The sequence below is a fragment of the Jaculus jaculus genome, chromosome 3 (assembly GCF_020740685.1).
Source record: "Jaculus jaculus isolate mJacJac1 chromosome 3, mJacJac1.mat.Y.cur, whole genome shotgun sequence".
Lineage (NCBI taxonomy): Eukaryota > Metazoa > Chordata > Mammalia > Rodentia > Dipodidae > Jaculus > Jaculus jaculus.
In genome coordinates, this window is record NC_059104.1 from 50,656,246 (window position 1) to 50,677,794 (window position 21,549).

General features: G+C 39.1%; 1 protein-coding gene across 4 annotated transcripts in view; it reads right to left on the reverse strand.

Moving 5' to 3' along the window:
• Positions 1-2,901: 2,901 nt before the first annotated feature.
• Tdrd3 (tudor domain containing 3) overlaps positions 2,902-21,549 on the reverse strand; it is a 206,771-nt gene continuing 188,123 nt past the window's right edge. For all 4 annotated transcript variants that reach the window (XM_045145435.1, XM_045145433.1, XM_045145436.1 and 1 more), the window contains exons 13-14: positions 14,432-14,557; positions 2,902-3,158 (exon numbers count right to left, since the gene is read on the reverse strand). In XM_045145435.1, the coding sequence (XP_045001370.1) occupies positions 14,441-14,557 (117 nt within the window). In that variant the 3' untranslated portion in view covers positions 2,902-3,158; positions 14,432-14,440. The remainder of the gene's footprint in view (positions 3,159-14,431; positions 14,558-21,549) is intronic.

Consider the following 21,549-nt stretch of genomic DNA (forward strand, 5'->3'; position numbering starts at 1 on the left):
TAAAAGAATAAGAACAACTGTAGCCAAGTCAAAGGGAAAGCAGATGTTTGAAACATGGAGAGATGAAAGAGGAGACAAGGCAGGGGTGGGGAGAGAGAAGCCAGCGGGAAAGTGATACCTCTGCCATGGAGCCAGGAGGCAGAAAACAGAGAGATGAGCCACATACTTTACATCAGTGACAGAATACACTCCTAACCTAACCAAGCCAATTTGAAGTTAAAAACAGGAGAGGAGAGAAGAGCAAAAGCTCCCTGCCAACCCTCCAGACTGGTGGGCTGGCTTCCTTTGGGGCACTTTCTGGTTCATCTGCTTTGGCTCCTGGCTCTCACTCTTCTACCTGGTGACCTTGAGTAAGTTCACCTGCTGCTATGTTAGCTGTGGAATGAAAACAGCTATGTGGTTAGAGGAAATTATGAATGAAGAGTATTAATGTAGGGCTGGGCATAGGAAAACCTTGGTAAATATCTGTGGTAATTATTACACATTCTGTCCACACATCCAGGCACACAGCTGTCTTAAATAACTACACTGGAACTTACTTTTTGATATAGTTGGCCAATATAGCTTGTTGTAATCAGAAATGGGCTCTTACCATAGCCCAGTTACCAGCAGTCAGTACAATTGAGTTGAGATTTGTTTTAACTTTTCTTGGTGTCTCTGGCCACAATGTATGTAACAGGTTATCATGCAAAGCTCTTCCTATGGATGATAAGCAATGATAACTACTGTCCAATACTAGTGGTTTCTATTATAAGATAACCACTGTATGTGGTACTGCTGCCCCAGCTTGCAGGGACACAACCCACAGCTTCTTAAACTCAACCTTACATGGGATTATGAAAATGAATGTGGGCTTTGGGGAAAATTTGGCAGCAGTAAAGTTTCTGAGTAGGCAATGCCCAAGAATTAATTCAAAATCAAACACGTGCCTTGAAGAGATGGTTTAGCGGTTAAGCGCTGCCTGGAAGCCTAAGGACCCCAGTTCGAGGCTCAATTCCCCAGGACCCACGTTAGCCAGATGCACAAGGCAATGAATGCATCTCAAGTTCATCTGCAGTGGCTGGAGACCCTGGTGCACCCATTCTCTCTCTCCCTCTCTGCCTCTTTCTCTGTCACTTTCAAATAAATAAATAAAAATAAGCAAAATCAAATGTAATTAATGTGAGGTCGCGTCACATAAGTTCATCGCAGCCTTCTGAGCATACAACACTGTGCGCTGCTCACGTCCTCACCCACATGGCAACAAATGTTGCCTGAAACACCTGAGTCAAATTCCAGACACTGCAGGTTATGAAATGCAGTGATTTTACTATACAGTTTTCTGCTCTTAGGGAAACTAACGGTTTAACTTTGCATAATGAAGATTTTTCCTATTATATATCAGACTTATCTATGTTTATGTTATGTTAGAATGTTTAATTTTAAAATTTGATGTTTTGAGTTGCTGATTTGAGTTTTATAAAAAATAATTAGCTTTTGGTGTAGGGTTAGGAATGAATTTCTATTATTTTCAGAAATGATCCTAAACATATTTCTGTCACTGTCTACTATGTATTTATGTGAAAGAGTTCTCAGCACTGATAATTATAAAATCAAAGTATTTGTCAATTCTATAAAATGCCAAAGTTACTGGACATCTTCAATTATCAAAAATCCAGTCAAGATTTAGTGTGTGTGTGCTGGCACTGGTGCAGCTGGAGGTCAGAGGAAAACCTCAGGTGTCATTTCTCAGGAAGATCATCTTTTTTGCAGCAGTCTCTCTCAACTGACCTGAAGCTCACTGGATTACAATAGAATAGACAGCCAAACCCCAGGGATCCTCCTTTCTCCACCTCCCAGCTGGGATTACAACTCACACTATGTCCAGCACTTCTATGTAGGTTCTGGGGATCAAACTCAAGTCCTTATGCTTGCAAGGCAGGTACTTTACCAAATGAGTTATCTCCTCAGTCCAAATTTTATTTATATATATATATGTGTGTGCATGTGTGTGTGTGTCAAGGTAGAGTCTCATTCTATAGCCCAGGCTTACCTGGAATTAACTATGCAGTCTCAGGGTGGCCTCAAACTAACAGTGTTCTGAGATTAATGGCATGTGGCACCACACCTGACCCTAATAACTCTATGAAAAAAAATACATTAATCTCATTAGTATGCAAACTTGGTTTCTTCTTTAATAAATGGTCAAATTACATGTATGCCAAAAAACTGTTTTAAAATAAATTCCTTTATGGTTTATTTACAAGGAATGTTTGACTTGTATGCCTATTTTAGAAACCTATATACTTGGGATTGTGCAAAAATTTTTAGGTGATAAGGATTCATGAATGTGAAGTTTAAGTAGTTCTTCTCCAAAATACCCTCAGACCTTGGGGTGTGAAAGTTCCTCTGCCTCTTCCCTGGACTGACTTAGGTTGTCAAACTCATAGAAATACCACGGGCAACCTGGGACACACATCAGAATTGAAACATCAGTACCAGACCTACCCCAAATGTCACTCATGAACTGAACCCACTCTGAGACCCTCTGCCCTCCTGACAGTGAAGTGAGTCAGTGGTTAAGGCATTTGAGATGTATTTTCTGTTATCTGCAACCCGATTCATGCCAGGAACGACTGTACACTTAACAATTACTTGAGTTATATTTGAAAAGCCTATCTGAATGTTATGAATCACATGTTCACTTTTCAATTCAATATTTGTTAGCTATTCTGAGAACTGCCATTTGGCTTCATGTTATTTTTCTAGGAAATAGGCAAAACTATAACATCAGTTTATTCTATCATTATAGAAGAAGGTTTCCATATGCTGTAACTGCTGTCCTATCGAAGGCAATTAGTATAGAACTCTTACCAAATATAAGAAAAATAACAGTTAAAAAGACATACAGTCAAGAGTACATATAGTAACAGAATGGTTTTATTGATGGCAGAAGAAAAAGTTCTCCTTTTCATTGGTGAAGGCATTTGCTTCACGTAACTCAGTATATTCTTTGTGCAGGTTCCATTTTTCCATCTAGAGTGTTTTTTTTTTTTTCTTTCTTTCTTCAAATAACATCTGGCTTGGCTGTATCTTACTCTGAAGGAAAAAAAGGTCTACTAGCAGGCTCTGACTGGGATGCTTCAGTCAATGGCTCCTTTCTTCAAAAAGACTCTATTCTAAAAGGCAAGGGAGAAAATAACATTAGATCCTTACATTAACTTTTCTATACTTTGTTAATATATGCTTATGTTGAAACTTACTTGTAAACATGTAAAGTTTCCATAAATACTATTGATCTCAAGTAGAACAATCTGGACACTGTTATCTAACTCACCAGCTTAAATCTCTATAAAAATCAACATAAAGAGAAAACTTAAATTATTTTCTTTTAAAGTTATGTTGCTAACACTGCTAGTGCCTTTTTTTTTTTTTTTTTTTTTTTTTTTTGCCAGCATGGTGATTTTAGGAATTTAGATTAATTGAATTGTCTTTAACAAAGGAGACTTAAAATACAGGCCATCAATGAACTCCCACCTTGGATTCCTCTTCAAAATGCTGTGAATTGAGTAAGTCCATGTATGTTATTTATTTTGCTCTGTTTCCCCCCTCTATCTGTTTCCCATATTGTCAGGTACCACTGTTTTCTCAGTCTCGTGTATGAAGGGGTGCTTGGGCAGGGACTAGTAGTCCCCATGGCTGCACCAAAGCAGCTCCTCCATCTTCCAAAGAAGGTATTCTCCTGATCAGAAAACAAGCTTACAATTATCCTGACTTCAGGCCAGCCCTGTTCAGATTACAAGATAACAGCCTTCTTTATAGTGACCATTTTTTAACTTTAATTTGAAGAATTCTGCAAAAGGATACTGGACTAGATTTAAGGGTAAAAATCACTAAAAAACCTATCTATTACTAGCTAAAAATGTTAAAAAATAGTTGGAGAGGATGTGGGAAAAGAGGAACCTTCATTCACTGCTGGTGGGAGTGCAAACTTGAACAACCACTGTGGAAATCAATATGGAAACTCCTGCAAAAGATGAAAAGAGAGCTACCAACTGACCCACCTATTCCTCTACTGGGCATCTACCCTAGTCTTCACTCTTCACTGCAGAGACATTTGCTCAACCATGTTTCTAGCTGCTCAATTTACAATAACTTAGAACTGGAATCAACCCAGATGCCCATCATTTGACAAATGAATAACGAAGAAGTGGTACCTATACACAATGAAATTCTACTCAGCAGTAAAGGAAAATGATACAATGAAATTTGCAGGAAAATGGGAAGACTTGGAAGAGATTATACTAAGCAAACTCACACAAGCATAGAAAGACAAATGCTGCATGTTTTCCCTCATCTGCATTTCCTAACCTGGAATAGCTTGAGTTGCAGACATACCTGACAGACTTGAGGGACAGGCAAGAGGGATGGAAGGGCTTGGGGTTGGGGGAGTAGGAGGGAGGGGAGAGATATACACAAAACCAAATCTAAAATGAATTGGTACCATGGAAACCTTCCCCCTGGATAGCAACTAAAAGATATGACCCCTCAATAGAAGGATGGAGGGATCATCTGGTAAGAAGGTCTAAGGAGAGGGTGGGATGAAGCTTAACACTAAAACATTTGGCTATGGTTTACAACACCTAGTACCAAAAACTGGTTACATTCCACACTGAGCTATTGATCAAAGAGACCTACAAAATCCCCAAAACATGACAGGCTTTTGTGAAAGCATTTGGTTACCTTCTTGAGGTAAAAGGTAAGACCATATTGCTGAAGACACCAGATTCTGCTAATGAAGACTATCAAGAAATCCAGCTGAATCTGGAAGAAAGCCAATTCTCAGATGGTTGGCCTATATAGTACTGGAAAGTGCTACCTGAGCTGCGGGGGGAGAATTGCCAACAATGTTGACAGCAAGCAGGGCACACTGCTATATGAAAGCAACCAGCCTGACAAGATACACACACCTGTGCAATAGTGGCACACAACCGAGGTGGGTAATCAATGGCTCTCTGATTGGCTACAAGATCTGTTCAGTGGAAAGGAACCCATAACTGGAACTGGGAACCATGTCAGAATCCTATGGAGACCAAGATTATGGACTACAATGAGAAGCTCCCACTAGTCTTTGTCCAAACATGAGGCTATGCACATCAAAATCTCTCTAAACTAACAGTGCTTATCCCCTTTAACTTATCCTGATCTCTCTCCCTTTCCATTGCAGAATCTGCTTTTCTTTTTCAGAAAGCAGCACAAACTGAGGACAACCAAAATCTATTAACAAGACAAGGATAGCTGATCCCAGACAGGAGATGAACCACCCTTAGCATGGCAGCTAGGGCCCAAGTGGAACCACAGAGGAATGGTTAGATGAACAAAAGTGCTGCTTCCAAGGTGAGTCAGGCAACCTGTGCCAGGGTGATGGAGACAGACACTGAGGCTCATCAATTCAAACTAAAACAGGAGTCCAGAAGTTCCTAAGGACTCAAGACTAAAGTAGACTTAAAACACACCCACCATGGCTGAGGGGATTTTGCAGAAGAAGGGGGAGGAATAACTGTAAGAGCCATAGGTTGGGAGAGAGTATTCAGAGGCACTGCCCTCCCCACAATGACAGATTCTTGCTCTCAGAACTCAACCCACATCTTCATGGTGAATACCAGTAATCCCACTAAGGAGGGTCCTCAGTGGAGTGGGGACAAGGAGGTAGGAAATGATGGTACCAACATATGATGTGTCCATACAAAGTTTCTACTTAATAAAAAAGAAAGAAAATAAACAAGATCACAGTTTATGTAGCTTCTATGTTCAGCTATTGGTTTCAAGTGAAGATCATTCACTCTTCCATTAAACAAGGAACTAGAACCACCATTCAGAGTGGTGGAGCTCTGTACATACTGTGAAAGTGCTGCACAGTCTCAGCCTCAAGCCCTATGGCAACAGAAATTCCCTGAGGATTTGCCCTTCCACCTCCTCCTGCAAGGTCGGACCTGTCAGGCGTCATTCTAATGGCACAGCCAGAGAATCAGTGCAGTAGCTGTTAGAATTCTCTCCCTCCTGCTCCAAAATCCACCCTCCAACTAGCAGAGTATTTCTCAGACCTATTTCTGATCTTATCATTTATTCAAGAGTTCAGGATGGCATCAGCACATCAAGTTAAAACTCGAGCTTCTATAAGCTATACTCTTCTGACAGCAGCAATACATATTTTGGACATCTGCTTTTGGTTTATACCATATACAGCTACTGAGAACCATGTTTCACCACCTTCACAGTATCTATCATCAGAGGATTCCACCTTACAATGAATGTATAGCTTAAAATCCCCTTATAAGGGCAGGTCCTACCAACTGGTATCAAGCTGCTAAGACTCCATGTCAGAAATCCCACCAAATGTGCAAAATTTTGGTCAGTTTTACTGACCAAAGAGTATGCACAACTTCTGTTTTTGATACCTGTTCATAACAATTAAGACAATGTCCAGGAACTAGAAGTTTGGATCTACCTCCACTCCAGTCTCAGAGCTAACTTGTCAGCCCTTTGTCTCCGACATGAGCTTCTCTTACTTCACTTAGCCCCGATGCCCAGGTATCTCTACTGTGTTAGTCACTGTGTTTGTCTTAATGCCAGGCTCAGAGGATCCTGTTCTCTCCACAGTGGGGTAGGGTAGGGAGCATGATGGTGTAAAGACCTTGAAAATCCTTTCTTGGACAAAAAATTGCAAGTTATATGCTGACAACTATGAGCTATTTACAACCTAGTAAAGTACTCAAAATACAAAATACCAGAGAATATAAAATTATGTTTTTCAAAAAAAAGTACAAATAAAAAGACAAACTTCTTGAAGACCAGAGTAACTTTAGAGAAGGAAAACTTAGAAAAATTTCAGCACACATAATGACTGTAAGAGCCATAGGTTGGGAGAGAGTATCCAGAGGCACTGCCCTCCCCACAATGGCAGACTATTACTCTCAGAACTCACAACCCACATCTCCATGGTGAATATATTTATATTGACTGAAAAATCTCCTGGTTACCTTCTTCTCAGATGTCCCAGTTAATATAAACATTCAGTCGTGAGGAGTAAGAATAAAATATTTTTTTCCATATAATAATATATTCAATTTTGTAGCAAGAGTAAAAACTGCATCATATAGAACTTCCTGTTCGAAGGCAGTATCTCAGTTATTTCATTCTATTGCAAAATCTTCTATAAGATACTTCTTAGTTAAAATGCAAAAATAATAAGGATCATGTTATATTGTCTATATGTACAAAGGTTTCCAAGACAGTTTCAAAAATAATTTTCCTCAGCAATGGTCACATGTTTTGCTTACTTTATTATTTTTTTTATGAAGTCGGATCTTCATATGAGGATACATCATGTGTTAGTACCATCATTTTCTTCCTCCCTTCCTATTTTTATGTAAACTTTACATGAGAGGTTTTTTCCCTAGTTTTGGAGACTAGACACAGAGTTTTGTGCTTGCTGAGCAAGTGTTCTGCCACTAACCTAAATCCCAACCCCCATGAGAGTTATTTTTCTTTTTGTGACACTATAATGAGAATGCTCTTGTGGTGATTTGATTCAAGTGTCCCCCATAGACTTAGGTGTTCTGAATGCTACATTCCCACCTGATGGAGATTTGGGAATTAATGCCTCTTGGAAGCAGCATTATTTTTTTGGGGGGGGGACTTATAGGTATTATAGCCTGTGTCCCCTTACCAATGTTTGGCACATTATCTTGTTGCTATTGTCCACCTTATGTTGGCCAGGGAGTGTTCACCCTCTACTCATGCCATCACTTTCCTGTCAACATGGAGCTTCCCCTCAAGTCTGTAAGCCAAAATAAACCCTTTTTTTCCCCAAAGCTGCTCTTGGTCAGGTGATTTCTACCAGCAATGCGAACCTGACTGCAACAGTAAAGAGGTAACAAGGAATGGAATTGCTGCTAGGCACCTGACTGTGTGACTTTGGCCTTTTGAAGCTGATTTTCAAGAGGAATGTGGAATGATTTGAAACATTGGCCAAAGAGATGCCCTGCATTGCTGTAAGGACAACTTGATGGAATGTTCTATTCCATCCAGTTGAAAGACCTGAATGCAATAAGAACTAGGGACTGTGAGGTTAGGCTTACGAGGGTGGACTGGGCTATAGGCAGTTTGTGTGAGAAGCTTGCTATTATGCCCATGTCCTGAGAAGTGGTATATGGTTGCTTTGTGTAGAACTGAACAAATGCAAATGAGAGATACAACCTTTGAGACTGGGTGAACAGACCTGCTCTGGGCCAACAAGAAGGTAGACATTTTTGAAGGGGCCTGAGTGCTCAAGGAGTGTCCTGTTCTTTAAAGTCTGCTTTATTCCCCTGTGGATTAACAAACTGGCACCCTGACTGGTATTGTGGAGTATAAGAAATGCAGGAAAGAGAGGGTCATTGTGTTTGCAAAGCTTTCTTGTGTTTTGGAAATGGCCATGGGCAGTGTGAAGCAGGTTTGCTGGATGCCTGCATGGAGACCCCATGGGACCATGAGGATGAACCATGACTTGCAGTAGAGACCCAGTGGAGATGCCAGGACCACGATATGGCTGCCAGGGAAAGCTGCCAGCCCGGATGAAGTTTTCCAGGACTGTGAGTAGCCTAGCTGGAGGGGTGGAATTGGATATCCAGAGACTTGTTGCTGGTTAGAATTGTTTGACTTGGAGACTTGAGTTGTTGGATTTAGAGCTTACAGAGTTTGGTGTTGGCCCTGTTTAAATCATGTATTGCTTGACTATTTCTTTTCTATGCTCAATGCCATCCTTTGCTGTGTGAATGTTTATTCTGTGCCATTATGGGTTTTGGGGGGATGTTTGAACATTAGAATTGACAAAACAACATGGGGACTTTAAAGTTGGATGAATGAATGCATTGCATTTTACATCATGTACGGGTGTCAGTTTATGGGGGCCAGGGATAGAATGTGGTAGTTTGATCCAAGAATCCCCCATAAACTTAGGTGTTCTGAATGCTACATTCCCAGCTGATGGAGATTTGGAAATTAATGCCTCCTGGAGGCAGTGCTATTGTTGGGGTCAGGCTTATGGGTATTATAGCCAGTGTCCCCTTACTAGTATTTGGCACACTCTCCTGTTGCTATTGTCTACCTTATGTCTACCCTCTGCTTATGCCATCATTTTCCCTGCCATCGTGGACCTTCCCCTCAAGTCTGTAAGCCAAAATAACCCCCTTTTTTTCCCCTAAAAGCTGCTTATGCTTGTGTGATTTCTACCAGCAATTCAAAGCTGACTGCAACAGCTCTCCAAAATTAATTTTCTTCCTGATGTCAAAAATCCAAAATTTCTGTGCTATAAATCTTTCATGTAAACAGTACACTCCAAAGTAAGCATTTAGTCATGATAAAACAGACGGGCAGATAGATAAACAGGGAGGAAAATAGGTTTTATTCTGGTGCCAGGTGAATCCAGTCTTTCATATGAGCTCTATCCCTGAGGTATGCCCCCAGCCTCCAAGATAAAAGTTGTAACTTGGGAGACATATGTGCCCAGCTAGCTCAACTGGTAGAACATGAGACTCTTAACTTAGTGGACATGAAAAGAATGACACATTTAAGTTGACTGGGACCTTTTTGCTTTGTACCATGTGACAGCAACAATCCAGTCACTCCAGGGTTATAGTTGAGAACATCCTTTTATTTATCTTTTAAGCAAATGAAACTAGATGAATATTTTGCATTCGATTTCATGTTTCAAATGTCTAAATGCTGGAATAAATGCACTCATCTCTGTCCAAGACTCTTTTTGAAGTTCACCACCCTGACTAAGTGCAGCATATTCTGCTGCCAACTCCTGGTCCTCAAGTCCTACCAGGCTCATGCCACCAGGGACTGGAATCACAGCCAAGTCAGAAGACAGCCATAGCACAGTAGTGGTGGCAGCAGGCATTTAGCTGATTCCCAAGGCATCTCTCATCTCACAGCATAGCAAGGATGTGGCTCTGGTATGGTTCACACTCATAAACCACTGAAAGAGTGCCAACCCTGACGGGTCTGAGCAGCCAGCTTACTTCCTCTGGGTAGCATATGAGGAAAGACTCCCTACCTTCAGTTTTTCCTATCACTCACATCTAGCTGCTCAGGGCTCCAAAATGTACTTGCCACATCTGGATCTGGAAACAAGAGCTATTGCTTAGAAGCCAGATTCCTGCTGTGTTTGGACAGAGTAATTAATATGTCTTTTGCAGGTTTTATTTTGTTAAATTTCCCTTCAATAGTTGCTTGACACAACATCTTTGTGTCTGCTCTATACAATGAAAATACAAACTAAGCAAGAATAGAAAAAAATACATTAAATTGTACAAATTATAAATCTGTTCCAAAATATACTTGCATTCAATAAGATACACACTGCAGTAATATCTATGGTGAATTACCATGCCTTCGGAGAAGCTTCCTATATAGGCAGGGCCAATACTGGGAAAAGAAGCTAAGAGAATGCACACCCAATCACAGTTCATAGCAAGTTTCTTATAGCCAATCCACTGGGTACACTAAACATGTCACTATACCTTTTGTAGATGAGCTCATTACAACTTTGGGAAAATTTCACCCATAGCCCAGACAGTATGGTTTGGAGAGTAAATGTGTTCAGGAAAGCAGATACTCTTACTGTATTGTCTTGCATTCCCACCTACAATGGGGCCACTGGGAGGATTGTTTTCTTCAGGGCAACATGTTTGCAGGACTGAGACAATCCCAAGAGGCTGACAGGAAGTGAGGATGAGGAGGACTACCTCAGTTGTTTTACATTAGAAAAAAAACTAAGATACACAGTCCACAGGCCTGCAATCATCTCCTTTTATCATCTGCTATAGTGCTTGATGTAGTCATCCACTTTATTTAAGAAGTCCTCTTTGTCCCACAATGATTCTCTGAGGCTAAAGTTCAGTGGATCATCAAAATTCAGAAGACAAGTAAATAAAATTCCCAAGCAATATCCTGTAACCTTCCTGTGGGAGCCCAGTTAGTGTCACCAATCAAATGTCCTCTTAGTCAACTTAGACGTATTTCCCCTGTTTCAGAGATTCTGGGATGCCAGGTCAAGCATTTCACCTTAGGAGGCACCATGTTGGATGCATTAACAACTTCAAACTAAAATTTTCCATCTTGATAATCACCGTCATCTGGGATTTCAGTTAGCTGAAAGCAATGTGGAATGTTAGGATCAGAAAAATGCACTTTAGGGCTGGAGAGATGGCTTAGTGGTTAAGCGCTTGCCTGTAAAGCCTAAGGACCCTGGTTCAAGGCTCAATTCCCAAGGACTCATGTTAGAAAGATAAACAAGGGGGCGCACACATTTGGAGTTTGTTTGCAATGGCTGGAGGTCCAGGCACACCCGTTCTCTCTATCTGTGCCTCTTTCTCTCTCTGTCACTCTCAAATAAATTAAAATAAACAAAAAAAATTTTTTAATGCACTTTATATGTACCTTTCATAAGTAACCATCCCTAATGAAAACTTTCGTAGTGGAGTCAGGTGCAGTGGTTGGTGACCAGGACCACTTGAGACTGTCAACCCATTTCAGTCTGTTTCCCAGGATTAGCATTACTTTACTGTGGGCACCCCACATCAGGTGAGAAGGGAAGAGGCCCTGCATCATGCTCAGGCAGTGAGACAATATGTGGCTCTCACAACTGCACAGGTTCTGTGCAAGGGGACCAGAGGTCTTATTTATTTTTTTTCTCGAGGTAGGGTCTCACTCTGGCCCAGGCTAGCCTGGAATTCATTATGTAGTCTCAGGGTGGCCTCAAAATCATGGCAATCCTCCTACCTCTGCCTCCCAAGTGCTGGGATTAAAGGTGTGTGCCACCATGCCCAGCTATAATATGTTTAAACAGCATTTTTTTTCTCAAATAAAATATTCTACAGAACCTAATATAAGAAAATGCATAAGAGAAACTATAAGAAGGCTGAAAAGACTAAGAAAACCCCACCTCACCGGGCGTGCCCTCACTTACATTTCCCACTTTCCCCACTTCCAGCCCTGCATAATCTTACCCTCCTCCAATAGCCCCAAGAAATCTGGATTCCTGGGGCTAACTGTTGGAAAACTATTGTCCTCCAGCAACTAGGGTGCTGAAAACATTTAGGTTCAAACCTTTGTTTATGAATTGAAAAGACCTCAGGAAGCTAAGAGGAAGATCTCAGTTCTCATTCACTTTAAAATAATGTTTAATTGTAAGCTTACATTAAAAAGTGTATATTCATTCTTATATAATGCAAAGTTCCTCAAGCCCTTCCATATATGTACTTTGATTCTGCCTAAAAGCAGTCATGGTGTTAACTGAAAAACCAGTTCTTACATGTTATAGAAAAATGCCTCGGGTCAAGAAGTAACTGATCCTCAGATAGCAGGTCAGGACTGTTTGTTTTATGATTGTGTATTGAGCACAAAGGCAAGGTAGTGATGAAAGGAAAAGGTTGCATGCTGACTTGCAATGCTTTTTTAGAAGTCAGTACTAACTAGGCTTCAATTTTAGGCAGACTACCAAAAATGAAGCTAAGGGTTAGAAAAATACAAAATGTCTTTCCTTGGGCTGGAAAGATTGCTTAGTGGTTAAGGTACTTGCTTGAAAAGCCAAAGGACCATGTTGGACTCTCCAGGTCCCACATAAGCCAGATGTACAAGCACCCAAGGTTGCACAAGGTGACACACATGTCTGGAGTTCAATTGAAGTGGCTAGAGGTCCTGATGCACCAATTCTCTCTGTCTCTCGTAAAATAAATATTAAAAATGTCTTCACTTAGTGTAGTGGTTTGAACGTATACCCCATAGACTTAATCTTTGATTAAGCTTCCTTCTTGGTCTTCAGCAGGTGGAGCCCTGCTGGAAGACACATGTCACTAGGGGCAGATCTTGAGTCCAGTCCTACTACATGTTTAGAGAGGCAGGTGGAGCTCTAGCTGTTCATGTTTGCTCGTGTTGGTTCTGTTTCACTTCTGTGCATGTGTGCTAGAGAGTGCTAGCTTCTTCTACCATGATGAAACTTCCCTTGGAATCCGTAAGCCTGAAATAAACCCATTATCACATAAGCTGCTTCTGGTCGGATGCTTATTCAACCAACGAAAAGGTAACTGTGACAGAAAATTGTTACTGAGAAGTAGGGTCTTTGTTGCAATGAATCTGACCATGAGGCTTTTGGTCTTTTGGAATGTGTTTGTGGGAGGAAGGTAAAAGGATTTGGTACTTTGGACTGGAGAAGCCTTGCAGTGCTGTAAGCAGAACTTGATGGGCTATTCTCATGACAGGTCAAAAATGCTAAATGCAGAGAGAATTGTGGACTATGAAGGCATGACTTATGACCTTTCAAAGGGGAAAGAAAGATCTTTGTTGGAACTTGGCTAGTGGTAGAAAGGCTGGTTGTATACCAACCATGCCCTGAAAACTTGATCACAGTTGGTTTTAAAACTAATGAACTAGTGTGCTTGCAATAAGGTACAGAACAAAATGATATGAAAGATGCATGGTTTAGCAAAGGAAAAATTCAAGCAAGTTTGAAATTCCAGGCACAGAGACTGGTTTTTGGTTACTTAATCTGCAATTGTTAAGGAGATCACCACCATTGAAGGTGGGACAACTGTTTTGCATCATGACAATGGAAGTGAGGCTCTGAGAAAGAGCCACGCAAGGCTCAAGCTATTTAGAATGCAAATTATTTTGAAAGGAGGTGGCTTGAAGGAATTCTAGTGGAAGAATATCCTGCTCCTTAAGGTCAATCATTATTCCACCATGGATTTGCAAATGTGGCTATGTCATCTGGTTTTGGAATATTGAAAAATGAAAGGAAGTAGGTTAGGTAGTGCACATGATTTCAAAAGCAACTGAGATATGGTAATGTGAGGCAGGGTTGACATAAGGCCACAGTATTAAAACAAAGCATGGTTTGTAGTTTAGACCTGAAGATGTTTTGGATATTCCAGGACTATGGAATGGCTGCAACAGAGAGCTGCTGGCTTGGGATAGGATTTTCCTCAAACTTTGGGAGATGTGTTAGGAAACAGTTCATTTTTCTTAAAACAAAACAAAACAAAACAAAACAAAAAAACTCAAATAAATGAAGAATACCAATGGACTCAATTTTCTGGGTTAGTGACTATGTAGTCCTTTGAGGTCTTTCTTTCCTTTGTGCTTTCTAAAGTTTAGCCATTTCACATATTATCATCACCTTCATTACAAAAGAGAATTGGTATCGAGAAAAAGAGAGAACAGAAATAGCATTTCTGAGGAAAGCTCTATACTACTGTAGAATAATGTCAAATATTTTGTAATTAAAGTTTGTACAAAGAATCAGGTTTTGTTGTGTTTGTGTTATCAAATACCAGTAACCAAACTCGTACTCAATAAGAAGAACTTATTTCTTTATATGGAAATCACCTCGCAATGTAAATTTTACCTTTTCATATTAGTTCCGAGCCCGTGGAGGTTGATAAAACTGCTGGGTTGGCCGAGTGGATCTCCTTGGCTGGCCATCACCTCCTCGACGGAACTCAAGAGTTTGGTCATAGGTGCCTTCTTCTTCCTGTTTGCAAAGAACAATGATTCAATATGTTCAAATAGTTCCAACTTCCCTATGTTTAACAGGTCCTCATTTTAATATACCCACTTCAGCTCCCTGGGGAATTCTCATTTGTCAATTCTCAAAACAGAGGGAGGCTAGGGGAAGCAGGGAATAAAAGCCAGGGATGTTGATCAAACTTTTTTGATCATTTGGTAAGATAAGAATATACTATACAGAGGCACAATTAGAAGCAAATTTAATTTTAGAAAACTATTTCTAAAGAAGAGCATGACAATCATATAAAATGTGGTGATAAAATGTGGTAAAAACATAGAAGATTCAATATTATGACAATTTTCTTGAATATTTGGACTTCTTAATTTGTTCAGGAATATGTCACACAAAGCAGTCTTGATAAGTTATATAAAAGGGTTGTATAGCCAGAGAGCAGTTAGTCACCAGCTGTTTGCCCTCATCTGATGAAATCTCTAGCATCATTAAAAACCTTACCCCTAAAGACAGAGAAACATAATAAGTTGGAATGGGGGGATATGCAATTTAAATATACAGAAAGCTTCATGCAGGAGAGGTTGTAGTAAAATGCTTTATTCTTATTTCCTTTCTTACTGATGGGATAAATCTACTAATGCATGAACAGCCCAGAAAAGTTAGGATAAGCAGGTTAACCAGCAGAGAAAGTATAATTAATTATAATATTTTTGAAAGATTTAAAGCAACAAAATATAGCAAAATCCACACTGGTTTCTTACTGAGTGTTGTCACCCTGTTATCAGGGTCTTTAAATTATTTCAGCTATAAAACAGGTGCCTTACTAGGGGTGGAAAAAACAGCTTTGTTTTGTCTATAGAAAAGGTACCAGCTATTTTCTTGACTTTAAATTCCAGCTGAATTATCAGAGCACACTAATTTGCATAATCTTGTAATTTATTCTTTATTCTTCTTCCTCTTCACTTTATGAATCTTTTCCAAAATATTGCTTTTCTTTAACACTACTAATGACAGAGAAAATGAGCTATGTCCCCTAAGTTTTTACAAATACACAACTATTGTAATTTTATTTAATGGAAACAGAAAGATGATAAGATTATTTGAACAAATCTTATGAGTTAGCAATGATATTTAATAGTTGGCATGAACATATATTAGTGGATACCATAGTACTTATAAGAAAACAACTATTATTTACACTTTACAAAGAGGATACAAAAATTCAGGAAGGTTCCTGTTATTTTGCCCTAATACATCTAAGACAACAGCATTTGGTTATGCAAACAAACACTTTAACTCTCAGCCTGCATATAAAAGAAATAAGCCATAAGCCAAAAATTAATGATCATTTTTCAAGGGCCCGTCATAATGTAAATAAGAGAATGGGGAAATCTAACATCACAATTCAGTAACCATCTCTTTCAGCTATCCTTTTCCCATGCCCCTATGATTGACAGTCAATTTGAAAACTGTTTAGAAGTGTAAGATCTGTATCGTTAAGCACAGTAATTAAAATGCAAAAAAGAAAAGTACAAAAGTATTCAGGAAGACAGACATCTTTTTATTATTCTGTCACTGTCCTGAATGATGATTATCAAATATCACTGCAAAGTTTGAAAGGAGAAATACTTAATTTCATGACCAATGACAACATTTAAAACTTTGCATATTAACTGAAATGGATGAAAATATATCTGGCCTATAGGAGAGGAAGCCAATTATGCAGGAAGTAGAATGGAATGTTAATTTTTTCCACCAGCTGCAGAACTGGCTGGAGGACTATCTGAACATCCTTACCTTACCAATAAAGTACACATTAGAGGAAGGACACAGTGTTTGCTGAGTGACTGCCTAATGAAAATGACATTGATTCTCTTCTGGGCTTAAAAGATTCAGACTATATTAAGTAGAGCCAATTAATTTTATAGAGATGACCGACCATGATATTTCTTTCATATAATTTGATGTCTTCACAATTTTTTTATACAAAGTGACAATAAAAAAATGGCACTGATAGTTGAGTTTTCAATTATACTCAAATGTACAATCTTTAACCTTTAAGTTCCTTCGGCACCACCACTAAAGGGAAATCTTGTTTACTCACAGCACCTACGTCTTAGGGTCTACAGCTAGAAATCTGGAGCACTGAATGGGTACCTCTCCCCATTTCACACACCACACTGCTCAGTTTAATAGACTGGTTTGAGCTATCTTTGTATGAAATATATATGGTGTTCTTCTAGTCTATGTTCCACTATATTAGAACTAAAACTCAAAAAATAATAATTTCATAACTTATGAGCATCTTAAAATCTCTGATGATGCAATAGAGCTAGTACAGTCCTGCAAGGCCATGTAGTCCACCCCTTTACACTTAGACAGAGATATGAAGAGACTTCCCTGCATTACACAATTTAATAGAGGAACAGTCCTAGTAGGACAGAATTCTTGGGTAAAGTTCTTTATGAGGCTTGTCATAACTACCATAAGATGGGGCTGGGCTGGAGAGACGGCTTAATAGTTAAGGCACTTGCCTGTGAAGCTTAAAGACCCAGGTTGGACTCCCCATATAAGCCAGATGCACAAGGTGGTACAAGCATCTGGAATTCGTTTGCAGTAGCTAAAGGCCCCTGTGTGCCTAATCTCTACCTTCCTCTTGCTCTCTGTCTCGGATATATATATATATTTTATATATATTTTTTAAGATGAGTTGGGACTGTCCATTTCAGCATCACCTAAGATTGTGAGACTGAGGACCATTACATTAGGACTCAGCTTTTAGCTCACCTCAGCTATATTAGCAGATAAAACCTTGAATTTAAGAAAGAAAAAAAGAAAAACCAACATATTCACACAAGCCTTCTTCATGTTAATATTATTCACTAGCCCACTACTCTTTTTTCATGGAAAGATACAAAACTGTAGAACTACTGTGATTTTAAGCATGAATCAGGTGGCATTTGCAACCAAAACCAAGTAACTACTGATAGAAATAAGTGACAAACAACTTAAAAAAGAAAACACTGGACAAATCTCAACTGCATCTCTTCTGTAAGTCATTTTTAGCCTCTCATCACTGTACACTGTACTGGAAGACAACAGACCACCTACATTATTCCTTTTCATAAATGAGTAGTGATGAAAGTTCATTGCAAATAGGTCACTTGGAACCTGCAACATATTTCGGCAGAAGGGGTGAAACACACTTATGGACTAGAGTTTCTGCTCTGCAAACACTGAGGTAAGATGCAGCTAGGCATACAAAGACACCAAGAAGGAACTCACGCAGCAACTCTCGGCTGGGAGCTCTTTCATCACTCAGGAGACGTGGTGTTGTACCCAGAAGAAGTTGTTAGTGTACCGAGTGGATAGAAGATAGAGCTCTCATAAACACCCCATGATACACAAGCAGACAACACAATAAAAAATTATACTGTCCAAATGCCAACATTCAGTTGTGAAACCCAGGAGTAGACAAGAACACATCCTAGTCCTAAGTGCAAGCAACCTATAGAAGATTCTAAAATTCAGGAACTGAATTTAGATTCATGTTATATGCCACTATCAACACAATTTTGGGGACATTTTCTTTCCTTGTTGAACATTTGTTTCTAACTCTGCCTATAAGGCCTAAATGCCTACCCAATAGCCTAGGGAACTTTTTCAGAGAGAAGGATCACTTTGTTGGCAATATTTATAATGTTTTCCCTCTGTCCCAGCCTAATGAATCAGTTATCTTAAGTTACCCCTCCTCCTGTATTTTTCAGTCATAAAACAAGGAGACAATGACAGACTGCTTTGTTGGAATGAATGGGGAGCAGGGATGGCAATTCTCTTTGTTACAAAAACTTCCCCAAAATTTTCATGCCTGGCCTTTAACAGCTATTTTGTATGTAACAATAAAATTTCTTCAACTTTTAATTTGAGTAGATGTTTAATAAACTGCATATGAAATTCAATATATCTTTTACAGTCATCCTGAAAGTTAGGGTAATCTGCATGATTCAATGGAAATAAGAACACACATCCTTCATGGTTTCACATATAGTCACCTACTCGATAAATTACCATGCTACATTCTGCTTGTCCAGTTAGCTTACACGTATGTAAACACAATTACATTCAGTGTGGAATCCAAGCAAACCATCGCTGATAAAATAAATCTACCTTCACAGTACATTATACAATGGACACTCAAGGTAGAACGTAAAGTACTTTACATGTCTAGAATAATGTTATATTATACTAGAACAGGTAAAATTTAAAACCCAAAGCTGAACCAGCTCTTATTTTCTGTGAAGATCGTGGCCATATGTCATCAACACTGACCATAGTCAATTCTCTTTTTGAGACATGTATTCTATTCCAGTATTTATAATTCTACCACAAATAGCCAGGCCTATGATAGGTTAGAACCATGTTGTAGTCAGCTTCAAGGTGCTGTCAGAATACACCCAACCAAGAGCAGCTTGTGGGATGAAAGGATTTATTTTGGCTTATAGACTAGAGGGAAAACTCCACGATGGCAGCGAAAATGATGGCATGAGTAGAGAGTGGCTATGACCTCCTGGCCAACACCAGGTGGACAATACCACCAGGAGAGTGTGCTAAACATTGGCAAGGGGAAGCCAGTCATGACAACTCTAAGCATACCCCAACAATATATCACCTTCAGGAAGCTCCAATTCCCAAAATGTCACCAGCTGGGGACCTAGCATTCAGAACACATAAGTTAATGGGAGACACCAGAATCAAACCACCACAAACTACATATTATGAAGCAAAGTTTTTATAAGCAATAGTCAACTATTCCAGCTAACTAAAGAGGTTATTATTTGTTCCACACTTGAGCTGGAGCACAGGGTGACTTCACAGTCCTGCTGCTACATGCTCTGCTTCTGAATTGCACACACCATTTGTTTCGTTACTGGAAGACACACCAGAGACACCTGCATGCAGCATATGTGATTATTCCTATTGGGTAGCAAATGGAGCTTTTTTCAAATGAAGTTTTATATAGACTACCAATATAATACAGGTGAGTTCAGATTACAGTGAATGTTTTTGCACATTGGTGAGAAGGACCCCTTACCTTCCTCAGTGCCACCAAGTTTCATTACTTCATAGCATGAACATTATTTTACCTCCTGCTATATACTACAAACTATTTTTATTGGATGGAGGACCTGATTCATGTAAGAGAGTGAGCTAGAGGAGGATCAGGACCTGTAACATAGATCCAGTTCTTATATTCAAGGCCCTTTCTAAATCTGATCACAAAGAAAATCTATACTCATAATTTCCATAAATTAAATGTCTCATTTTAAAATTCACCTTATAAGACTAAATAGGAAAAAAAAAAAAAACCTCTTGGATTCATTAGCATATAAGAATGCTATTATTATATATAACCAAATACAGGAGATATTACTAGACAAATTTACCTTAGTTTTTAAAACTTTGAATAAAATAAAAATCCACTTTAGAAAAAAATATGATAGAGAAAAAGAATATGATAGAGAATTATAGTCTCCTTTCTCCCAGAGCAGCTCTAAGGCCATCTCTTTTATATACTATGTCTGACATGACTTTATTTAAACTAAATCATCCTGTGTCAGGAAAAAAAAATAAGCAATTCAAGACAAAAGAAAAATCAGATTCAAAATCTATTTACCACACAGCTATCCAAATTGTACTCCTGATTTTATATACATAAAGTGATTTCATTCATGTAAAACACAGAATTTCAAAAGAACTGTGGGTCATTTTACCAAGTTTTTGATTTTCTTTTCTTCTTAAAGACTATCTTTTCAAGTCTGGTATGCTGGCTCATACCTATAATCCCAAAACTCAGGAGGTGGAGACAGGAGGAATCATCAGGAATATGAAGCCAGCCTCAGCTACCCTGAGCTACATGAGACCCTGTCTCAATAAACAAAAGCAACATTTTTTTTCTGAAGTTGCATTAAAATCAAATTAAAATTGTTGAATCTATCATCTGAACATCAAGTCATGTGAGTATATAGCTCAAGGGTTTATTCTATGCTCTGCCAATTATAGCACAAGTTAAAGATAAGGAGTGGAGAAGGGTAAAGGATATATGTGGCATATGAACAGAAAGGGGGGGGGTGAACGGGAGGATACAAAGGGGGAAAGGGAGATGGAAAAGATAAGGGAGGAGAATCAAATAAATACAAAGAAGATGAATGATTATTTTATGTATCTCGAAGTTTGCATTTTATCTCATTTAGTACTTGCAATAATGCTTTGAATTAATTAATCTTAGCATTTTAGAGAAGAAATTAAGTCTCAGAGTAATCTGCTCAGCTATGTAAATGGCTATGCATCAATAAGACACTGAAAGTGTATAACCCCAAAGCCATTCCATTGCATCACATAGCAGCAGGTTCACATTTCTCGCTATAGATACTGTTCATTAATAAAATGTAGTCAACATGTAGCAGCATATATTTAAGGTATATAACCTGATGATCTGACATATGTGCACAACATGACATACTCATAATCAAGCCAATCAACATACCCATCACTTTGCATTATAAACCATTCTTTTCCTGTCTTTGTCCTCCTTTGTGGTGACAACAGTGAATATGTCACTTGCAAAAATGTCTATCTTGCCAGGCATGTTGGCACATACCCTCAATCTTGGAAGGCCAAGGTAGGAGGATTGCTGTAAGTTCAAGGCCACCCTAAGAATACAGAGTGAATTTCACGTCAGCCTGGGTAAGAGTGAGACCCTACCTTGAAAAGCCAAAAAAAAGTGTATCTCTCTCTAAAAACCACTGCCTGTTTTACTCAAAGGTTAAATAGATGACAAGCATTTCATAAGTCAAAATAGGAAGCATATACCTGCTCCAAAAGTCATCAATCAAAGATTGTCATAAGAGACACTCCATCAAGACACTAGAATTTAAGAACTTTGTCTCTTAAATCAGATCTGAGTCTCAGTATAGAATCCCCCACATCTAAGCATACTACTCAAA